Source organism: Anarhichas minor, unplaced genomic scaffold, assembly GCF_050575085.1.
Source record: "Anarhichas minor isolate MPS153535 unplaced genomic scaffold, ASM5057508v1 ptg000046l, whole genome shotgun sequence".
NCBI classification, from domain to species: Eukaryota; Metazoa; Chordata; class Actinopteri; order Perciformes; family Anarhichadidae; genus Anarhichas; species Anarhichas minor.
The window spans coordinates 264,697-288,116 of NW_027466492.1; the positions used below are offsets into that span (position 1 = coordinate 264,697).

The window sequence follows — 23,420 nt, forward strand, 5'->3', positions numbered from 1 at the left end:
ACTTTACATACGTTGAAATGAATGTACGTGTGTGTATTATGTCTAAACATGTGTGTCAAAAAACTGCATTTTAACCATTTTGAACAAAACTGTCTCTTGAGAATAAGCACCACTTTGACATTAAGGCGGCAATTTACGTTTCTTTTCATTATCAAGTAATCTGCAGATTATTTTCTTGATTCATTGATTAATCATTTAATATGTAAATTGTTCAATTGGTCATTGGAATTTCCCAGAGTCTTCAAATGTCTTATTTTATCTGACCAACCAAAACCCTAAGATCAAATATTCACATTTATGAAGCTGAAACTAGAGAATGTTTTTCATTTTTGCTGATTAAAAAAAGACATAGAGTTGTCAATACATTTTTTTACTGATCAACTAATTGATTGATTTACTACTTTGGGTAAATACGACTAACATCATGTATTGTCCTGTATCTGTGTGTGTGCTGCAGGGCGTCGGGCGCGATGGCTAATGCCTCCCCAGACCTGGACAACGCGGAAGCCCAGCGCCAGCTCAACAACAACAACCGACCAAGCAGCTCAGGATTCTGGGAGACGGAGTGCACCAGCTCCAAGCTGTTCGAGTGCTCCCGCATCAGGGCCCTGGCAGGTCAGAGGTCACGCACGTGCTAACTCACACACACACACACACACACACACACACACACACACATCTGCATGGAGTCATAGTGTTGGCATGGTGTTGGCTGTTTTGAATTTTATTTTATTTTTTCTGTTCAATAGTTTTATCAAGACTGATCTATGGCTTGACTTTTAAATTAAAAAGTGTCAAATCAGGTACAGCATCTCACTACATTAGGCTGTAAGCACAATATGCTTGAATGCTAATGTTAGCTAATATTATTTAGGTGAATATTTGACTCCTAGCATTGTTCCTCCCTTTGATGTGACGCTGATTCGTTCGTTTCCCTCAGACGAGCGAGATGCAGTGCAGAAGAAGACTTTTACCAAGTGGGTTAACTCCCATCTGGCCCGAGTGTCGTGTCGCATAGCGGACCTCTACAACGACCTGAGGGATGGATGCATGCTCACCAGACTGCTGGAGGTCCTCAGTGGAGAGCTGCTGGTGGGAACACACACACACATGCACATAACAGCAAATTACAAGGGGCTTGGTGTCTGTTTTGTAGTCTCTCTTCATTGATCTGTCACAGCACGTGAAGTGTTAACTGTTAAAGGTGCTGTATGCGGTCTCTGTTTATAATCCCTGTGATTTCCCCCCCAGCCAAGGCCTACACGGGGTCGCATGCGGATCCACTGCCTGGAGAACGTGGACAAAGCCCTGCAGTTCCTTAAAGAACAGAGGGTTCACCTGGAAAATGTGGGTTCCCATGACATCGTGGATGGCAACCACCGTCTCACCCTGGGCCTCATGTGGACCATCATCCTACGCTTCCAGGTAAACACAAACCCATATACAGCACCCATGTTCTGTTAGGATTCTGACATGTTATCACAGCTCGTGATGTTGTGGTTAGGTTTGAGAGACTTCTTATGGCCATGAGAAAAACACGATTTTGGTTTTCTCTGACATCTGAAGTGTTATATTTGACCTTTGGTACCAGTTTTCAATATAAACAGTGAGGAAGCTGTGATTTTAGTAACGGTTAAAATAAGATTTCTCGCTGGTTGATTTGGCAATATGCTGGCTGTGATGAATATCTGTGATGCTGGCGCACGTTCCAGTGCTACCCACTGAAGCACAATGATGCTGTCATCGGCAGTGGCTTCATTTAGGACGAGCTGCCAGCGGTTCTGTTTTGGGAGGCGGGGGCTGGTCACAACTGCCGCATCATCAGTGTGCGACAGCGGTGTTTAGTGGATAAAGCCTGAATGTCACTCAGGGCTTAGAGGCCTCGAAGGTACCAGTCGCCTTCCAGTCTGCTCTTCAACAAGGACACTCACACACACACACACACACACACTACATCACATCTTAACTTGACATGCACATTGTATCACACATCACACACACACACACACACACACACACACACACACACACACACACACAGGTTTCCAGGCCTTAGCAGCAGTGATACAGGATCAGTTCCTGCCACGTAAGTACAGCAGAAGTCTCTTTTTTACGCTTCAGCACTACAGCGTGGCTTTGGCACAAAATGCTTGTTTAGCATTATTCAGACCCTCCTGTAAGATTCATGGTGCACAGCCGCCGAGCAGCTGTCTCGTGGGACTCAGTATTGTCATGCTAGGCCCGGCGACCGACCACAAAGCACATTTAACAGCACCGCCAGCAGACTGTCTTAGTGTGTTCAGTGATCCTCTTCAAGATGTTCTGTGTGTGCAATATGAGTGGACTCGTAATTTCAGTGTAAATGTTGAAATGAATGTTGTATGACGTTCACTGTTTAAGCCTGTTTAAGTTCCTTGATTGCATAATTGATATGGAAGTGTGCATGTCAGATCACAAAACCGCACCTTACACAGACGTGTGTTATAGTTATTTTTTTTGTCCTTGATAACAACATTTTCTAAAACAGCATTGTACAAAGTCAAGTTTCAGTGTTTAATCTGAATGACATGTTAGGTCATTAGTTAAAGGTCCACTCCATCGTCGTTCTTTTCCGTTTTTTCCGAATGGGAAAGAAATCAAAATCAAATATAAACGCTATATTTAGAATACTTTCACCTCTTTACCGGTGCCGCCAGACAGCCCTCTCCAACAGGGAACTGAAGCCGTTATATCGCTCTCTTAATTAAAAGCCACAACACTCCTTCCACAAAAACACAAGTTTGACCTCCCAGAACACGATAGTTGCTGATCTACGGCTGCCTCGATCGTGTTAGTTTGTTTGTGTTATTGTGTGACTTTCGGATACCAACTAACTAATTTAAATACAGAGGTAGACACCTCATTTACAATATAGCTGAGTAAAAAAACTGCTACAGTATATATAGATCTATATATATAGATCTATATATATAGATATATATGGACCAGCCTTTTAAGTGGACTGTAGAAAATCTAATATTATAAATATAAATATTGGGGTTTGAACAGAGAAAATAAATTTAAAATAATTATCACTGAATGAAATAATGTCAAAAACTAAACTGCACAGCACACAAAGAAAGTCCATCACATTTATTTGGGTGATATTTCAGACTAGCAATGGTGCCAAATCAGTCTGAATATATTTGGTCAAGTTACTGATGTGAAGAATAAACAGGAAACTAAAAGCTCAATCGCTTTGATCACGTTTAAATAGCCTTACTTTTGTCTCATAGTAAAAAAAACAGTTCATCACATTTATTTCATAATAAGACAATGTGCTGAAATAATGTTCTCATGTTTACAGTATGGGACACCTGGCTGATCTGGTACACATTGCATTTTAAAGTATACAGTACATTTTGTTGTCAGTTGTTTTTGTAGCTTGCTCGTGGTCCAGGCCTGGGATTTTTACCGTTACATACAATTGTTTTATTTTTTTTCTCCATAACTGTGATACTAACAGAATCTGTGGCTTGATTCAAAATCTGAAGGCGTGTTTATAAGGTCAATAGCTTCATTTAAATGCTAAGTATAATGTCAACAGGGTGGAGAATTGTCCAAGGTCGTCCGAGCGGCTCCCAGTTAACTTGCACTTTGTCTCTCCTCATCTCCACCTTTTTTTTTCCCCTTTCCTCCCTTCCTCTGTGGCGAGAGTGAGAGTTTGCTTTGTCCAGTCAGCAGGTAGGGCCGAACCACTGCAGTAACTGCACGCAGGCGGAAAGAGTGAGCAAGACAGAAAGAGAGGGAGAGAGAGGGAGAGAGAGAGAGAGAGAGAGAGAGAGAGGGAGAGAGGGAGAGGGAGAGAGAGAGAGAGAGAGAGAGAGAGGGAGAGAGGGAGAGGGAGAGAGAGAGAGAGAGAGAGAGGGAGAGGGAGAGAGAGAGAGAGAGAGAGAGAGAGAGAGAGAGAGAGGGGAAGGAAGGGAGAGGATTGACAGGCAAAGGAAGAGGTAATCCTAACGTATTTACAGAACCATTCACAAATAATAACGGGCTGTTATTATTTGCAGTGACTTCAATTATAGTGTTATATATGTTTGACCGAATGTCCTTGTGTTGCAGTGTGTGTGTGTGTGTGTGTGTGTGTGTGTGTGTGTGTGTGTGTGTGTGTGTGTGTGTGTGTGTGTGTGTGTGTGTGTGTGTGTGTGTGTGTGTGTGTGTGTGTGTGTGCTTGTGTGTGTGCTTGTGTGTGTGAGAGCGTTTGCTTACCGAACACACTGCCGGCTCACTTGCTGTTTACAATGAGACACATAGATGCAGCTTTACTGTATATTTGACCGGCTATATAGATTCAGATTCAAACTGAATGCATATACTAATTTAATCTTGGTGAGATGGTTCATGTGTAGATGTTGTGTGCTGGTTATTGGTGAGATGCTAGCAACATTGTATACATGTCCTCTGGGTTTATCTGGCACAAGTCAACAGCAAAGAAAGAAGAGACGAGTTACAGCAGACACACTTCACATCATTATAGACAAACAATAGCAAAGTTTGAATTCTGCTAGTATTTTCAACTTACAGTTCTTTTACTCCTGCTAGGACAGCAGCTAACTCATCATTTCTAGTGATTATTCCATTGGTTATTTGTGGGATTTAATGATAATTCATTTGATATTGAGATACACCGATCCAACTCTTTCAGTCCTGACAACTGATAGCTATACCTGCGCTTAATTAAAATGTAAAATTCCAGTATATAATGGTTTCACATTGTGATATTGTCTCAGGATAAATGATTAATGATTAAAGCATAATCCCAAAACCTCATCTGGTCTCTATTTGTGTTCACGTGTAGTGTTCATCTTCTTGCCTGTGTGTTCATGCATAGGCATTGTGTTTGTGTGTGTGTGTGTGTGTGTGTGTGTGTGTGTGTGTGCTATACGTAAGGCTGCGTGTGTGCGTGCAGTGTTGACACGGGTAGCAGCTGATTCCAGGGTGTCACGTCCCCAATTACCTTCGATCATGTCACTGTGATGTTATTGGCTGAATGGTTGTCACTGTCACCTACCATCAGGCGTCACAAAGGCTCCACACTTCCTTGCCCTGAGATCTCTCAGCTCTTACTGCTCTTGTCTGTTTTTACTGATCAGCCTCTCTCACTGTGTGCGTTCCTTCAAGGTTTTAGGGATTCTGTTTCAGGAATACTGCTCCTGACAGAGTCTGAGTTGCCGCCCTGATCTCAGTTTTTTTTTTTTACAAGTGATTCAAATAGGGCTGGTTTTGCTCTCGTGGCTGCTGAGCCAATCAGAGCCTTTGTGGGCAGGACTCAAGCTGGTGACAAACTTTGTCGCAGTTAGACAAATCTTAGCTATGGTTGCTTTACTTAAATTGAATCAAGGATCTTATCACGGCTTGTGGTCTTTTTTGAAGCGGCATAGTTATTGCCATATAACAAAAAGACAAAACGGAAAAAAAAGATCTGACTCAGTCTTCATTAACGAACAGGTAAATACAGAAAAAGAAAGCAGGGTCTGTGCCAGGAGGTCTCGTCCACGAGCACTGACCTGTTTGCTTCGCTGTGCTCTTGTTCAGATCCAGGTGATCAAAATAGAGACGGAGGACAACAGAGAAACTCGCTCTGCCAAGGATGCCCTGCTGCTCTGGTGCCAGATGAAGACCGCAGGGTGAGCAGTGGAATAAAACAATACTCGAGACTGGAAGCTGCAACTGTGAATTTCATGACCGTTTATGTAAATGTGCCAAGTCGGTATGTTAGCGCTTTCAGTTTCAAGTTGTGAGAAAGGGATTTCCCCGTTTTTAGGTACCCTGAGGTCAATATCCAGAACTTCACCACCTGCTGGAGAGACGGCCTCGCCTTCAACGCCCTCATACACAAACACAGGTAGCTGCTTTTTTATTCTAACATGTTTCCATGACAGAGATAAAGTGGAGAGACGTGTAGCGGGTTTGGCGGATTTCAGGATTAGTGTCATATAAACATGACAAGTTCTGTTTCATCATCTTGCGCCCTCCAGGTCCGACCTGATAGAGTTCCACAAGCTGACGCGGTCCAATGCAACCCACAACCTCCAGCAAGCCTTCAACATCGCTGAGCAGCACCTGGGCCTCACCAAACTCCTGGACCCCGAGGGTGAGAACGTTCAACTGGTTTTGTCATCAGTCAGACACACATCACATACAGCAATATCCGTATCAAAACCAAAATAGTGGCATGAAAGTGTTTTTTTTTACTCATTGAGATAAATAGTTAGCGTGTGCTTCCACCTAAAGTCAAGCAGACCATAACCCCTCTGCTCTCCATCACCTCCATCCGTCTCAGATGTGAACACAGAGAACCCAGACGAAAAGTCCATCATCACGTACGTGGTCTCCTACTACCACTACTTCTCCAAGATGAAGGCTCTTATTGTGGAGGGCAAGAGGGTCGGCAAGGTAACAAGTCGCACACACGTGGAGATACACACACACACACACACATATAGACATTCAATATAAGGTGAAGGGCCAGCAGTGTTTGTTAGTTAAATCTCAATTAACAAATCATCAAAATGTGCAGGGGCTTAAAGGTAAAATATGTAACTTTTTCTTATCAAAATGTCTTAAAACGACCAGATCTATGTTATTTTTTTTGTTGAATTATGTACCTATATCTATACACCTATATCATCTCAAATGTTTCAACAATTGTGTTTGTTTTGGAGAGGATGAGGATTCATCTCTCCGTAGTAATAATAATCCTGAACGATGAACACTGAAGGAATCCTAAACAGGAGAAGATAACTGCAACTCCCATGATCCCACGCTACCTCATGATGTTACCACACCCCGTCTTTTGTTATTGTTGTGATTGAAGGACGAGAAACCCTTCGTGGTAGAACATTACATGTCATTCATTTAAGAGATAGAGAAATATACAAACACTATCATTCAAAAACAAAGTCTCTTTCTCTCATTTCCTTCTTAACTCTGTGTCCCTATTCTTTGTCTCTGAATGTGCTCCCGACCCCCCCCCCCCTCCGTCTGTCTGACTCAGGTCCTAGACAACTGCGTTGAGGCGGAGAAGATCGTCAACCGCTACGAGGCTCTGGCTTCGGACCTGCTGGACTGGATAGAAAAGACCATCGCGGTCATCAGCAACCAGAAGTTTGCCAACTCGCTGACCGGAGTTCAGCAGCAGCTACAGGCCTTCACCACCTACTGCACCATCGAGAAGCCCAGCAAGTACGTGTTTGTGGATTTCTGAAATGGCATCTTGATATTTAAGTGACTTTTTACATTGTAAATACAACTGGCAATGTGGTGTCCTACTCTGATTGCAGCTCCAAACGCATTTAAATTAATCTGTAAGTCGATACATTGAAAATGTACCAACTGCATCACCTTGAACTTGGAATTACAATGGACAATTCTCAATGTTGTGTTTTCTGACAGATAATAGACGAAACAATCGATTTATTAAGAAATAATCAGCAGATAGGTGACATACTTCTCCGAATGGATTCGTTTTTTTCAGAAAATTGACAAGAGCCCTTGAAACCTTTCCATCGTCCTCAAACTTTTGTGTTTTTCTCGACCAAAGTTGACTGTCGAAAGAGAAGACGGCGTATTGTGAAGCTGGATGGCTGACTGTAGTTTTCTGTTTCTCGCTCAGGTTTCAGGAGAAGGGGAATCTCGAGGTCCTTCTGTTCACCATCCAAAGCAAGCTCAGAGCCAACAACCAGAAACCCTACGTGCCTCATGATGGGAAGCTCATCTCAGACATCAACAAGGTCATACACATCCACCAGCTGTGTTGGTTTACTAAAATACACAGTATTTCAGCTTTTAAACAGTAAAGAGAAAACCTGCAGTCAAACTTAGTGTCCAAAGTTTTCACTTTACATTGGCCTGTTTAACAAGTTATATTTTACAGTACCTTTATTTTTCTATGATACTACCACTATTTAACTGTTTTTTTTTGTCATTTTCTGACCAGGCCTGGGAGAGGCTTGAGAAGGCAGAACACGAGAGGGGCGTGGCTCTGCGCAAGGAGCTGATTCGTCAGGAGAAGCTGGAGCTGCTGGCTCAGTGCTTTGACCACAAAACCACTATGAGACAAGCCTGGCTCAATGAGAACCAGAGACTCGTATCGCAGGTAGGGACCTCATGCAGCGGCCTCTTCCAGTGAAGACTGAATGATAAATAAGCAAAAGGGTTCGACTGCATCGGGGGAAAAAGATGACCTGCTCAATTTCGTGTTTCTTTTTTTTTTTTTTTTTAGTTCCCTTTCTAAATTATATTTAATGTATTATGCCCACTATTTTTCCCTTTTGCACGGATGCAAAGTAAAATATTGCAGATGATTAGTGACATAATAATAAATAACAAATGAATTTTAAACTTGACGTGTGAGCTGCATAGCTCCTCTCAAAAATGTGTGTTTTCTTATTGTCCCCTCACATGGACGTTTGTGCAGAACCATTTATGTGAAGAGTTTGACGCTCTGCTTCAGGGGCTTTTCTATTATACTCAGTACTCAGAGTGCCTTGGAGACATCTTTTAAGTTTAACTTCGGAAATTAAAAAAAATATTTGCATATTAATGTAATCTGGATGTTTTACTGAGATTAGAATTAATATGTGCATGATATAACTTGTACTAGCACATGTATTACACCAGTCTAAATTACATAGTAGGCCTGCAACAGAGAATATTGTTCCATTCAGATGAATTCCTGTAAAATCAACCTGTGTTTGAATACATGTGAAGTCCTGTACTACTGTGTGCAAGTTAATTTGTCTTCTTTCACTTTCTCTTTTCACTTCCACCCCCTTTGTCTCCCCACTTTCTTTGAGCATCTCACACCGTTTTCTTTCGATTTGTTCTTCTCTTCGCCTACAGGACAATTTTGGCTACGACCTACCAGCAGTCGAGGCGGCCATGAAGAAACACGAGGCCATCGAGGCGGACATCGCCTCGTATGAAGAGCGAATCGGCGTGGTGATGGAACTCGGGGCGGAGATAGAGGCAGAAGGATACTACGACATCCGGCGTATCCTGGCACGAAAGGAGAACATCCTGGGCCAGTGGAGTCTGCTGAAGGAGCTGGTGGCTGGGAGGAGGACCCGGCTGGAGAAGAACCTGGCCCTGCAGAAGACGTTCCAGGACATGGTCTACATGATCGACTGGATGGAGGACACACAGGTAATGCAGGCTGTGTGAGAGAGAGAGAGAATGAGAAAGACACTCCATTGTATTCAGTAGTTGGACAAAGACAGAGGAAAGAAATCGTGGACATGAAGAACGACAAATAGATCCAGAAAGACAGAGAGTCAAAGATGTTTGCATGTTTATCAATAGAAATTAAGACATAGGGAATATAGTAGGATAGAATAGAGAGGGGGGGGGGGGGGGGGAATTAAACTAGTAAAAAATAAAGACATCCTGATGTATTGTAACATCACACATGTTCCCTGTCGTCGTCTCAGGTCCAGCTTCTGTCCAAGGACTTTGGGAAGCATCTCCTGGAGGTGGACGACCTGCTGCAGAAACACAGTCTGCAGGAAGCCGACATTGCAGTGCAGGCCGAGCGGGTCGAGACGCTCAACACCTCTGCTCTCAAATTCACCACGATAGAAGGTATATACACACACACACACACACATCTGTCTTCAGCTTCATATGAAAGTAAAAGTCTGAACAAAGTTTCAGGGGTTTTCGTTAGTATTGCCTGTAATGAGAGCTGGCATGAATAGAAATGCAGTTTTTAATTGATCTGGTTCGAATCAACTTAAGGGAATGATCTGAGGTGAAACTGTCGTGTTGTACTGAGAGTTCCGGTTTGTAAACAGTGTCATAAGTAAACAACCATTTGACCACCATCGACTAATTCTCTATTGATTAACCTGTTGATTTGTTGACGATTTATCTAAACAATCATTTTAATAATTAATATTTGAATTAATTTAAGTTTATTCTATTTTGACACACTGTAGGCTATGTCGTTTTATAATGCTGAACACTTTCTACAGCAGCAGGCAGATGAATATTTTTAGCAGCTCCAAGGACAAAAGGTTTTTAGAATATTGATGTCGATGCATTTTCAGCGTTGACGTCATCGGTTAGGCCGTCTAATTTGTCCGCAGGATGCAGGATACTAATTGAATTGAAAAAGTGTTTGTAGTGTTTTTCTTATTTATTTATTTTTTGTTTATTTAATGTGTTAATTAATAGGCCGTTAATCAGAACGTCTACAAAAGCAGTGATTCGATTTGACACACATTTTGGTACAAAAAGCCTTATGTGTTGATAAGAGCTACAGCATGTGCACAGTAACTAGAGATGCACCGTTACTTTTACTGAAGCTGATATCTGTCCGATACTGACTCACTTAGCTGTATCGGGTATGAGGGACAATATGCAGATCTGGTATTTAAGTCAGACCGGACCTTACTCATAGAAGGAATGATCCCACTCACGTCCACACTGTGAGGCATACAGCTTATTATTAAATGAACTCTGGTCGTTATCGGCAGAAGCCTGCAGGTATCGGTTCAGGACTGAAAAAGGCTGATTGGTGCATCGACAATATCAACAACTAAATTGAACCTTTGGTACAAAATATAAGATTTGTTTAAGTAGTAATGAAGAGGCAACAATTGTTTCTGAACTGTTCCTCAGTCTACTGAAATGGACCAGTATTGATTTCATTCAGTCTTGTGAAGATGTATTTGACCTTGAGACAACTCGATATTAGTAAGGTGATCCTCTCAGCAGTCCAGCTCAGAGAACACGACTCTGTAATGAGTGAATGTATCCATTTTGGGATTTTCACGGTCATTAACCTCATTTCATTGTTTCCCAGGTTACCAACCGTGCGACCCACAGGTGATCTGTAACCGTGTCAACCACGTCTCTACCTGTCTGGAGGAGCTGAAACAACTGGCAGATAAAAGGCGCGATGAGCTGGAGGAGTCGAGACAACTGTGGGCCTTCTTTCAGGTAGAGCGGGGCGACGGGATAACGCGTTGATTGCTCTGAGCAAGTTAAGAGGGCCAGTAAACCCCATCTGAAGCTGTTGGATGCTTCGAACGGTTTTCATGCTATCATTCTTTTCACCAAAATGTCTGTATATTTTCGTGTGCACAAACGAGTGCGACACCATGAATGCCCTCCAGTAGAGACTGAAAATGTGCACCGTTATCCCCGTATTCAAACCATCACTGCGTCTCCTCTCTCAATGTGACTGCACATCACTCCACCTTCAAGTGTAAAACAACTAAAGACATTTGAAGGGGGGGCATCAGTCTTTGTGTTTGGAATTCCAAATGAATTCATCTTCATCATGTCAAACCTGCTAAAGTTTTCTATGCATTGTTTTTGAGGGAAATCCTACTCACTCTACCTTTAATTTATTATACATCAATCAACCTTAGTTAACAACATTTTCATACTGGTAGCTGGCTAATTAGTGGAGAAATCTAACAGAAATATCTACTGAAGAGATGATAAATCACACAGCAAACTATTGTAGTAATAATAACTATGCTGTGGTTTTGGTTCCTTTTGCACAAGAACAGAATATTCTGCAGTGCAGTGAGGACGTGTGTTTGTGTTTTACAGCATATCTATACTACAGGATTAATGAATAACACAGCTGTCTCTCTTGTAGACTGGGAGAGAAGGCACAGATTATAATCCCATTAGTTATTTTTAACTAATGTGTGGAATGTGTGTCTAAGCTGTCCGTCACTCACACAGTCACTCACACAGAGGTGATGAACGAGTTATTAGTGTTAGTGAGTCAGCTTTTAGAACGAACTATGAAAGTAATGAGCGTATAATGAGAATAGCAGATTTCTTTGTCCAAAGAGTCATTGGTTCACACTGTTGAATCACTAATTATATCACATTACTGATTCATGTGGCTGATTCCCCTTCTGCCTTTTTGGGAGGCTCTCAGAATCAGACTGGGATCAGTGTGAGACGGACTTTAGGCATTACAGGGAGGACGGGTCCTTCACATAGTTTTTCCTTATTGTTTTTTGTTGTTTTATCTTGCTTTTTTCTTTTTCCCACTCTTCCGTTTTATGTGTTCATTGATTATATCTTTTTTTTTTTAAGAATATTTTCTTTGTTGGAATGTTAAAATGTACATCTTGTTCTCCTGTTAGGAGCTGGAGGAGTCGGAGGCCTGGATCAGGGAGAAGAGCTCCATCCTGGGAGCTCAGGGTTACGGGAAGGACCTGAGCAGTGTGCTGAAGTTACTACAAAAACACAAGAACCTGGCTGGAGAACTGCTGGCTCACCGGTCGCTGCTGCAGGTGTGTATGCGTGTCTGTGTGTGAGAATGAGCACCTGGAGTACCCACAGTACCTGGAGTTTCAGTTCTGAACTTGATGTACTCACCTACCAAAAAACAACAACTTAAAGGGATATTTTGGATGTTTTGAAGTGGGGTTGTGAGTGGCATTTCTCCATAGTCAGTGTATTAACTACAGTAGATAGGGGTCGACATGCCCACAGTTTGGAGAAACGGACTGCAAGACGGGGGCAGCAGCAAAATGTATTTTAGACACCTAAAAAAGGCCCATCTAAATAAAAAAGTGTACGCTAGAATATTTCCACCACTTTACCTTGAGCTTATTCCAAAGGTGAGCTGGAGCCGTTACATCCATCAATGCTCTCTTTAAAGCCGCCAGAATGCATTGGAAAAAAAACAAACAATTGTATTTGCTTTGCAGAACACGCTGGTCTACCGCTGCCTCCATTGATTAGTTTGTTTGTGTTGTTGTGTGACTTTACTGAATTTCGTGAATGTGAAATAGTAATAACCCTTTAAAATAACCAGAATCACACAATCACACAACAAAACTAACTCACCGTGTTCTGCGAGGTAAAATTGCTGTTTTTGTCAAAAGAGTCTGGTCACTTTGAAGAAAGCATAGATTAAAAACTTCAAGTATTCTAAATATATATTTCTTTAGGTATCTAAAATAGGTTTTGCTGCTGCCCCCGTCCACAGTAGTGCATTGCTTTGCTCACGTGTCTGTTTCTCCAAACTCCATCTACTATAGGTAATACACTGACTACAGACGAGTACCTCATGCAACCCTTCAAAAGCCACTTCAAAACATCCAAACTATCCCTTTTAACTTACTAAAACAGTACAAATACAGTTGTTATATCACCTCTGCACTTTTTTAGTACATTTTCATTCCTAGAATCTGGTTCACAGTTTGAGTATTGTATTTATTTCATGCTTTTTTTTTTCTTGTTTGTGAACTCGTACTTGATGTGAAACACCACATTACCGTTTGAATGTAATATTGCTGGTCAGTTGGCCATCCGTTAACAAGCAGGATAATGTAGAAGACCAAATACAACAATGTTGACTCCAGTTAAAGATCAACACGAGTAAAGCATCCAGAGATGACAATGTTCCTTCATGTGGCGGCTGGTATTTCAGATTTAGATAAAATCACGTTGATTATGATGTCCGTAATGTTGGATTATGTATACGTGTCAACATGTATCGATTTGAAGACAGTGTTGAAGAACCTGCTTATTAGAAGACCCACCTTACTGCATGCGGTGTGAAAATAATTAGCAGTAACCGTGTTATTCCTCCATCCTATCCTATGCTCCTCCAGAACACCATGAAGCGAGGAAAGCAGATCCTGAGTGACAAGAGCTTTGGCACGGCGGGCATCCAGGAGCGCATCATGGAGGTGAAGGGCGAGTGGAAGAGGCTGGAGGACCAGGCCGCGCAGCGTCTCGGCCACCTGCAGGAGGCGCTCAACTTTTTCCAGTTCTCCACGGAGACGGACGACCTGGTGGCGTGGCTGCAGGACGCCTACCGCCTGGTCTCCAGCGAAGACTTTGGACACGACGAGTACTCCACCCAGTCCCTTCTGAAGAAGCACCGGGGGGTCAGCGAGGCCGTTGACAAACATCGTATGCATGTGGTGGCGCTGCGCAAACACATGGTGGTGCTGCCTCTGCAGTACCGTGAACAGGAGGTGAGCGGGGAAAGGATGTGTCACTTTTTCATGTAAAGTATTTTGTGTGTCCCTCTACAATCTTTTCTTTTACCCTTCTTTGTCCCCTCTGCTGTCTTCTCCCCTCTCCTCTCCTCTGCAGGAGGTGCAGGTGCGCATGGGAGAGGTGGAGCAGCTGTACACCGAGGTGGCCGAGGTGGCGGTGCTCAGACAGCAGTGGCTTCACGACGCCCTCGCCGTCTACCGCATGTTCAGCGAGGTCAACGCCTGCGAGCTGTGGATTGACGAGAAGGAGCAGTGGCTGGACAAGATGGAGATCCCAGAGAGACTGGAGGACGTGGAGATGGTGGCGCACAGGTGAGGCAGGGCAGGTGGAAGGTTTGGTCGCTGGGGCAGCAAATGGAAGCTCAGCTGGGTTCTTTAAATCAAAGAGTTTTTAATCAGTGAAAAAAACTCTTAACCCACTAACATGTCCTGTCGTATCCCTCAATGCCATTTGTTGTAGGTTTGAGAGCCTGGACCAGGAGATGAACAGCCTGATGGGAAGGATCCTGGATGTTAACCAGATAGTTCAGCAGCTCCTGGATGGAGGTCATCCGTCCTCTACAGAGGTCAGAGGTTGTCAGGATCACCTCAACTCACGGTACAGAAACCAAACTGACTTGTTCTTCTCCTAACATTAACGTTTATTCTATAACTCTTTTCCAATGAACGTAGCTAGCAGCGCTGGCTCCAAAATTTGCTAAGTTTAACAAGAAAGTTGGCAACACTCCCTTCAGGCCTCCCTCTAAAGCCACGCCCTCCAAAATATCGTACTGAACGTAAACAACAAACATGGCTATTGTTAGTCCTGTGGAAGACTCTAGTGACGCGCAATGAGCGCACGGAAGGCCGGTACGTAGACCAGGCTGCAATCTCCGGTTCTGAAAAGTGAAGCCAATGCAGAAGTGCCTTAAACTTGCATTCTTTCTAATGGAAATCAGAGGGCGACTCCTCTGGTTGTATAGAAGTCTATGAGAAAATGACTCTACTTCTCTCTTGATTTATTACCTCAGTAAACATTGTAAACATGAGTTTATGGTCTCAATCTCTAGTTTCAAGTCTTCTTCAATACAGCATGATGTTCATTTAGTAACTTATGATCCATTTAGAGTCAAACAGACCATAAAGCAGAGTATGCTTTAGGGCGGGGCTTGACGGTGATTGACAGGTTGCTATCGCTACCAAAGCCATACAAAACGTCTCTACGTCACTCTTCCGCAATCAAATATGGTCACTTCCGTTCACTGGTTGCAAATAACAACTATGGCCATGGCCGTAATCCCAGATGGTGACGGCCAAAACGCCAAACTCGAGGCTTCAAAATGCATTCCACAAGGCAGTAGATGACGTCACGACGACAACGTCCATTCCTTCTATAGTCTATGAGGTAAACAGGCAGGTCGCTGCTCACCGTCCTGCAACAGCCACATATATGGGAATTCTTTGTTCTTTTTTTTGTCAGCACATTTGATTCATTGATTGATTGATTGATTGATTGCTTCAGAATTTCAACATATTCATAATAACTAACTCATAATTTTTTTTTCTAAAAACATTACTCACCTAATACGCCTGTTACAAATCCTACTATCAGGATACGTGTATTTGTAAAGCACCTTTCAAACACAGAGGAGGCACAGAAATACATCAGATCATCATTTAAACACATGCAGAGGAAGATAAAACCTGGAAAAGTCAAATGAAATGAAATACATATCAATATGACAGTAATTTGAATTATTAAAGTTAAATATTTGATTATTGTATTGGTTGTATTATTAACTAATCATATTACTGCAAATACTATTATTATGAAAACAAAGCGTTACACTGCAATACTAAGCTACAACCTCTAACCCGATACAGACAGCAGCAGAATAATATGCATTAAAACACTAATACTAATCCGCTGGCTGTGTCTGTTTAGCTATTTTTTAAACTCTTTATTTGTTGAATTGTGACCCTTTACTGTAGTTCCCAGAAAAGAAGAGGATAAAAAAGATAAGTATCAAAAACGACTTTAATAGCTACTGTATATCCCTCCGACTTCACCCCACGATCATAGCATTTCAAACAGACAGACAAAAAAACAACAGACAAAAGCAAAATAGTATGTAATATGTAGATTTATTTTATGTTTGTATCATGTTTGTTTCCTTTATACTCTTCCATCTCACATCATGCAGTTTAGAGAGGGTCCAAATCCTTTGATTTCTTATCTCCATTCTATAGACTTCGTTGATCGTGTCCTTCCATTTGCTTTGCTGTGGCGCCTCTGGTTTCAAACATTTTTGTTTGTTATCTGTTTAAGTGCCGCTACTCTAGAATTCTAAAAAAGATACCCATCGGTGTGTTGTCTGTAGTGTTCTGCCAAGTACTAAATGCTCGGGGGCCCCAAAAGGAATGTGCACTGAAAGAAAGCATCTGCAACTTGACTTATTTGCGGTTAATGCTGCATTGGCTTCCTGTGTTGTTGACATGCTCACTGAATGCACACCGGACAGATTCCTTAGAGCATCAAGTCAGGGTCTCCTCACTAGACCTCAAGCTAATTCTAAATCAGCTTATGGTCCCTTCAATCATTAGTCATACTCTCTACCACACAAACAACAACAACAGTGTCTTCTTTTAAAAAAAGATTTTATTTCTGTTTGTCTGCAAGCTTGTAAGTTTAAAGTGTGTGGTTAACGGCTTAAACTTTTATTTTAATAATAATAATAAAAATTATTATTTTGAGGGGGCGACCCTCTTGAGGGGGCGACCGTGGCTGGGAACCGGAAGGTCAATGGTTCGATCCTTGACTGGGACGTGTCATGTGTCGTAGTGTCCCTGAGCAATACACTGAACCCCGGGCGCCTGTCATTGGCAGCTCACTGCTCCCTATATACAGGGATGGGTCAAATGCAGAGACAAATTTTCCCCTTAAAGGGATCAATATAGTGTAAAAAATTTAAAATACCATCCTATTATTTCAATACGTCTTATCTTGCATTTTTTTATCTTGTGTTTTTATATATGTAATACCTTCTAACCATGTTTTTTTCATGCATGATCTTTGCCTATTTCTAGTTTTTCATTTGAAGCACATTGTTTATAGACCTCTACGTATATAAATAGACCTGATTGATTGATGCCACTGAAACACTTACAGAGAAGAGAGTATATGGCGAAGGACATGTTTCCGTAGATTAAAGTCTTCCAAACTTCTACCCAGAAATGTATTTCATAATGTTTACATCTATAATGTGTAGTATATGGAGAGCAGCCTCTCTTGTATGGCTGTTACTCCGGGGAGGAGGGGGGAGGAGAGGGGGAGGAGAGGGGGAGGAGAGGGAGGCTGACTGACAAGAAAAGAAGACGTGAGGGAGAGAGATTTCGTAGGGTTGTGTACCTATTCAGGGGAATTCATATACTCTCGAAATTCTTTTTGTTTGCGAGGTCATTTTTGTGTGTGTAATTGCCTTTTTGACAATTGAGTATGAGTTCAGTGCCTGAGATGTGAATGTAAAATAGCATAACTTCTAACTGTCTGCTGCACCAATGTCTCTCTCTTCCTCGCACCGTTATTCACGCTGACATCCGGCCCCTACGACCGGAGTGGCTGTTTTATCCGTCTCGGCCACATTCACTGACCACCGTTCTGCCAGCAGAGCCCACGGCGGCCGGGTGTCAACGAGTCTCGTGACCTTGGCTCATGGCGTTTGTCTCGGGGCGACCATCTGTGCTGCCTCAGTCAGGACGAGGCCAGCCAAGAGCAAAAGACAAAAAAATAAAATAAAGCACAAATCTCGTTCACTTTCTGGTATTAGTCGTTCAAATTCTGTTTCAGTTTTAGGGCCATGACTGCATAATGTCTTTGCTGCGCTTTAGACATGAACACTGTGTACATTATTGGGGTTATTGTGTGTAAATTCACAATGTAACACCAGTAACTATATTTCCCATTAGTTGAATATTTTCACCCCGTAGAGCACATAGCTATGTCATTTATCTACTTCAGGATAGTCAGTTTCCTCCTTCGTCTTCACATTTTCTACCTTGAATATGAACAGTTTTACTAAAATTTTGGGCGTCTTAGTACAGTATTATTACAATATTAATACTATTCAAATTTTATAATTAGTATTTTTTCCTCAAATCATCAACATTTATGTAAGCATACACTCATGGTTATCCTTTATTTCATATATGAATACATAAAACTAATCCTTCTGTGTGTAAAGTTTGGGTAAGCTTATCCACCACTGCTTCCCTGTAGACACACACACACGTCAAGTTTCATTTTAGTGAAGCAGCAACCCCCGTCACACACACACGCACACACGCACACACGCACACACGCACCCCAACAATCAGCACCAACGCGTTGCATCTTTAAGGCGACTCTAGCAGCTCTGAGGTCAGTGTCACCGAGCTGAATTCCTGCCTGCCCGCAGAGCGCTCTGTCTGCCTCTCGGTGACTCTGCCATTACCTCATTACAGTCACAAGGGTCTCTGCGTGTGTGTGCGTGCCTCGGTGCATGTGTGTGTGTGCGCGTGTCTTGGCTGAATAGGTTGTGTACTGAGACCTGCTGGTCTGGAGCAGAATCAGGAGAACATATTGTATGACGATATGGTGAGCAGACAGGGCCCGGGCAGAGAGCAAACCCAATCGACCGTCTCACAGGAATCATATCAGGTCAACATGGAAATTAGTCTTTTACTGATTCTGCAGCTTGGCTCTTCTCAAGGTCACGATTCATGTTTCATGTTAAAGATTTTTAGCTTTTTCATAACAGAAACCAAAAAACAAGAGTTTTCATATAAGCGCCAGATCTAACAATACAAGATGCCTCTGGTTTAAAACCAATCAGTCTAATATTTTTCAGCTGATGCAGTATTTCTTTGCAGTAGATCTTGTGACCTGGAACAATGGAGCGCTGGAATAATAAGCCTGGTAGTCTTACAGTTCATCCTTTTTCAAACCTTATAAGAGGCCAGGAAGAAAATGAATCCTGCCTTACCCCTCTGAACACAAAGCAGTTTCGGGGCGTTCTGTCACATTTTCATCTCCATGGCCTCGTTATCACTGCGATGTGTAATTGTGTATCTGTGGTCAGTGGTGGAGCAGGGTCGTCCTTCAATCAGAGGATGAGCAGTTCGTTCCCCTGCTCCGCTAGTCCATGTCGATGTGTCCTTGGGCAAGACACTTATCACCAAATGCCTGCAATGTATAAGTGGGCATGAATGGTTAGTTAGAGTCCTGATGGGCAGGTGGGCACCTTGCATGGTAGCTCCTGTCATCAGTGTATGAATGGGTGTGAATGGGTGAATGATGACATGTAGTGTTAAAGCACTTTGAATGGTTGAAAAGACTAGAAAAGCGCTACAAGTACAGTCCGTTTATCATTTACCATCTATGGAAAAGGCAAAATCATGAATAGAGGTAGAGAGAAGTCAAACATATCTTTTGTACAGTATAACATAGTTACAAAGCCATAGATCATAAAAAGTTGAATGTGAACGCAAGTTGAATTTCTTTGATAATTTCTTTAAAAAAATCTAAATCGGAAAACAATGGAACTTATATATACAACATTTTTCCAAGTGTTTGAGGCTCCACGTGCTATGTACAGTATATGAACGTTTTACATGTTTACAGCCTCTCCCGTCCTCTGCTCTTTGTTCAGTTGAAGCTTCACAGATATTTTGTCACGTGACTGTTGGTCTCAGCAGAATCAATCAGGGCTTCCAAGTTGCACCAAGGAGCTCAGAATTAAATGTATTTACAGGAACCGGTTAGAGCAAATGTTTTTTTTTTGGAGGTGCGAAATTTTAAATGAAACATGTAGAATAAAGTGTTTTTGATGAAATATCACATTAGTTAAGCTTTGGAAAGATAGAAATTTGGCGATAATGTCGTTTTTTGAAGAAAACATGCTTTTCAATCCCGTCGGCGGGTTTTGGGGTTTGGAGGACTTAAACGATCCAAACTGGCTCTGGGTTCTGAAAACATTCTTATTGAAAATTGGAGGGTGAATGTACAAGCTTAAAACAAATCTCTTTTGGATTGAAAAGGAATGACATCCTGTAGGTGTAAAATGTAGAAATCTTCACTGCCGCACATTTCTCCCTCACAGTACCACATTCTCACTCTATCCTTGTCCGTCCATACCAGGTGGAACAGCATCGTGGAGCTGGTGGAGCAGAAAAAAGATCAGCTGGACTCCATGCTACGCCTGCAGAACTATCTGCTGGAGTGTGCCGAGATCAAGTCCCAGATCCAGGACAAGAGAAAAGCCATCGACGCCACTCAGTACATGGGCAGCGACCTGGGAGGAGTAATGGCTCTGCAGAGACGCCTCTCCACCATGGAGGGAGCCCTGTCTGTCCTGGAGCCCAAACTACTGCATCTACAGGTAGGGAATTATGGGGAAAATACATTGACTATACGAGCGGTAAAAGAAGACATTCATTTAGGTTTCCACTGTGATTTTTAGATAATTTACATTAGAAAAACTGCTCTTTTTCGAGTCTTGTTAGCCATAATGGCTAACTGTTAATGTTAACCTTGTAACCTGTTCATTTTCCTATGTTTTTTGTATTTATTACAAACAAACCACTGTTGGTGCTACAGGAAATATAGAACGCATCAGTACAGGTAATAGATAGTGGCACAATAAATAACATTATTTTCACCAAATCAGTGATCGTGAGGAACCACAAAAGATATAAAAATATGGAGGTTGATACGATTTGATACGCAGGTTGCATTATGCAGCATCAAAGGCTACAATCACCACAACCCCCTCTCTGTTTGGTGATGTAGGAGGAGGCGGAGCACATGGCCACTGCCCACCCTGGGCGGGCCATGGACGTTCTCGTGCCGTTTGATGGCATCAGCGTGGAGTGGGAGGAGCTGAAACGCACCCTGCAGGGCTGCGAGGACTCGCTGATGGTGGCCAGCAGGCTGCAGAGCTTCATACAGGTACACAGAGACGGCTCATACGTCACTCTGATCCTTCTGAATAGGGACTGACTCGGCATCTCACTCCATCCCATTGATACTGCCATGTGGCTGACTTTACCAATTTATCATATTTTTTAAAGCAAATGAGCTCAACAATGTTAAATCACGTTGTTGCTTTGAGTTAGTTATTGTTATGAGACAAAACAATATCTCAGCACTTGTTCCAGGAATAAGTTCATCACTGGTATTGATCAGTAACCCACGCAGACACAGAAAGCTCTGGTCATTTTGTGCTGTTGAGCAATAGAAACCACCTCTGCCTCTGTGCCTCTGTAACGGCTGAGAAACTTCCCAGAAGAGGTGCAGGAGACGATTCTATCAGCCATGGCTGATAGAGTTGCATGGGAGTCCAGATTTCTAGATCCACAACAACAGACATGGAGAAATATGCGTTGGAGAAATTGATTTTAGGAAGTAAATTTGACAACAAACAAGCACAAATTCGCAATAGCTTCAAGCTATGCATGAATTCTCAAACACAACCTCACAAACAGTTGACTTCTACGCCTCATAGATGGAGAGTTGCAATGGATGGGTGGATGAGATGGGATGGGATTGATTGGATGGATGGATGATGCGATTGGATGGATGGTGGGAAGGGATTGGATGGCTGGACGGATGGTATGATGAATGGATGGATGGTGGATGGGATGGGATGGGATTGATTGGATGGATGGATGATGCGATTGGATGGATGGTGGGAAGGGATTGGATGGCTGGACGGATGGTATGATGAATGGATGGATGGTGGATGGGATGGGATGGGATTGATTGGATGGATGGATGATGCGATTGGATGGATGGTGGGAAGGGATTGGATGGCTGGACGGATGGTATGATGAATGATGAAGTATATTTTGTCCGTCCGCACAAACTTTTGTGCTGCAGACCAAGAATAGAATTGATTCGATGTAAATCATGTTCCTCTCCCCGACTGTCAGGACCTGGACTCTTTCCTCACCTGGTTGGTCCAGACGCAGACGGCCGCCGCCTCAGACCAGCTTCCCAACGACCTGGAAGAGGCGGAGAAACTCATCAACAAACACGCGGCCCTGAAGGAGGAGATCGGACGGTGGGTCGCCGGGGCAATCAAAGGCTCATTCATGACTTTTTTAACACATCTTCCTTCTTAACCATGACATCATGTGTCACGGTCTCTGTCGGTCTCTGTCGTGCAGGTACGAGGAGGACTACGAGCGCCTGCAGGCCATGAACGAGCTGCTGGAGTCCGAGGAGGCTCCCCTCCCTCAGGCCGCCCTGCAGCAGTGGCTCCAGAAGCTCGATGTCGGCTGGAACAAACTCCTGGAGATGTGGGAGAGCCGGAGAGAAGTCCTGGTCCAGGCTCACATCTTCCACCTCTTCCTGCGGGATGTCAAACAGGCCGAATCCTTCCTCAACAACCAGGTGAGACAAGCAAACATCGAGCAAGTGTTGAGAGTTTACGAGGAGCGTCTCTCCAGACAGCTCTTTTTCAGCAGTTCTGGGTCGTTGTTCTGTCAGTCCAAAACCTCTGGTTCAAAAATGAAATATCTCGAAAACCTTTGGAGGGATTGCTCTGAAGTCATCCAGCCGTGAAATATGACCAACGCCAGGTGACGTGAAAAAGCCATCCATCGTCCTGCATGACTTTACTATTTGTTGTTAACGGGCTTTGTATGTAATTAACTCATTAGCAAAGCTTCTAGCGAAACTTAAATAGCTCAACTATTTTCTTGCAATATTAGAGAAGTTCCATTAAATTACGCTTAACAGCCAACTGATGTATGCAACATGCAGTATGTGCTTTTATGTTGCTGTATTCACATTGCACCTTTTAGGTGAAGTTTCTCTTTTATTTAATCTTCGTATCACGTGCATTGAGGTTTGTTTCTTCTGGAGTTGTTCCTGTAATGAGACCAGTGTCGTAAATGCCTCTGATACAACCTAACATGCTGGATCGGGTATTGGCGAGTATGCGTGTCGATGCACCGATCCAATATCACATTATCATATCATTTATCAGACAATTTACGCTACACAGGACCAACAACAACGCGTGTCACTCACAACCTGATCCGTACATCCTGACAAATCGCTACTGAGCGTGTGCAACTCTCAACAGAGAAGCGGCTGGATGGCTCACTCGTTGGCTACTTCCATCTTCGGCTCCGGAAAAAAAACGATCGCTGCGTCTGAAATCGATGATGGAAGTCACTAAGGAGTGAGCCATCTCACTTCTTTTTCCATATCGGTTGAGAGTTGCACATGTGCAGTAGCGATCGGAGAGTGTAACGTTAGACATAGCTAACAAAATGTCCGCAATTTGTCAATATTTGACAGGAAAATCTGTCAAACTAGACGATAAGAGAAACTTCTATGGTATTCATTGTCTGTAGGGTTTAACCTGA

The 23,420-nt window shown here is 42.8% G+C and overlaps 1 protein-coding gene across 1 annotated transcript in view; it reads left to right on the top strand.

Annotated features, from left to right (window-relative positions):
* The first annotated feature begins 470 nt into the window (after positions 1–470).
* The window catches only part of LOC142971450 (spectrin beta chain, non-erythrocytic 1-like), a 43,070-nt gene continuing 20,120 nt past the window's right edge, over positions 471–23,420 (top strand). Inside the window, exons 1-21 of the mRNA XM_076111975.1 lie at positions 471–615; positions 941–1,092; positions 1,252–1,425; positions 5,575–5,666; positions 5,804–5,884; positions 6,018–6,133; positions 6,323–6,435; positions 7,037–7,224; positions 7,655–7,772; positions 7,979–8,137; positions 8,884–9,186; positions 9,471–9,621; positions 10,847–10,983; positions 12,156–12,305; positions 13,635–14,003; positions 14,125–14,339; positions 14,488–14,625; positions 20,182–20,422; positions 20,833–20,991; positions 21,975–22,105; positions 22,212–22,437. Of these exons, the coding sequence (XP_075968090.1) occupies positions 471–615; positions 941–1,092; positions 1,252–1,425; positions 5,575–5,666; positions 5,804–5,884; positions 6,018–6,133; positions 6,323–6,435; positions 7,037–7,224; positions 7,655–7,772; positions 7,979–8,137; positions 8,884–9,186; positions 9,471–9,621; positions 10,847–10,983; positions 12,156–12,305; positions 13,635–14,003; positions 14,125–14,339; positions 14,488–14,625; positions 20,182–20,422; positions 20,833–20,991; positions 21,975–22,105; positions 22,212–22,437 (3,558 nt within the window). The remainder of the gene's footprint in view (positions 616–940; positions 1,093–1,251; positions 1,426–5,574; positions 5,667–5,803; positions 5,885–6,017; positions 6,134–6,322; positions 6,436–7,036; positions 7,225–7,654; positions 7,773–7,978; positions 8,138–8,883; positions 9,187–9,470; positions 9,622–10,846; positions 10,984–12,155; positions 12,306–13,634; positions 14,004–14,124; positions 14,340–14,487; positions 14,626–20,181; positions 20,423–20,832; positions 20,992–21,974; positions 22,106–22,211; positions 22,438–23,420) is intronic.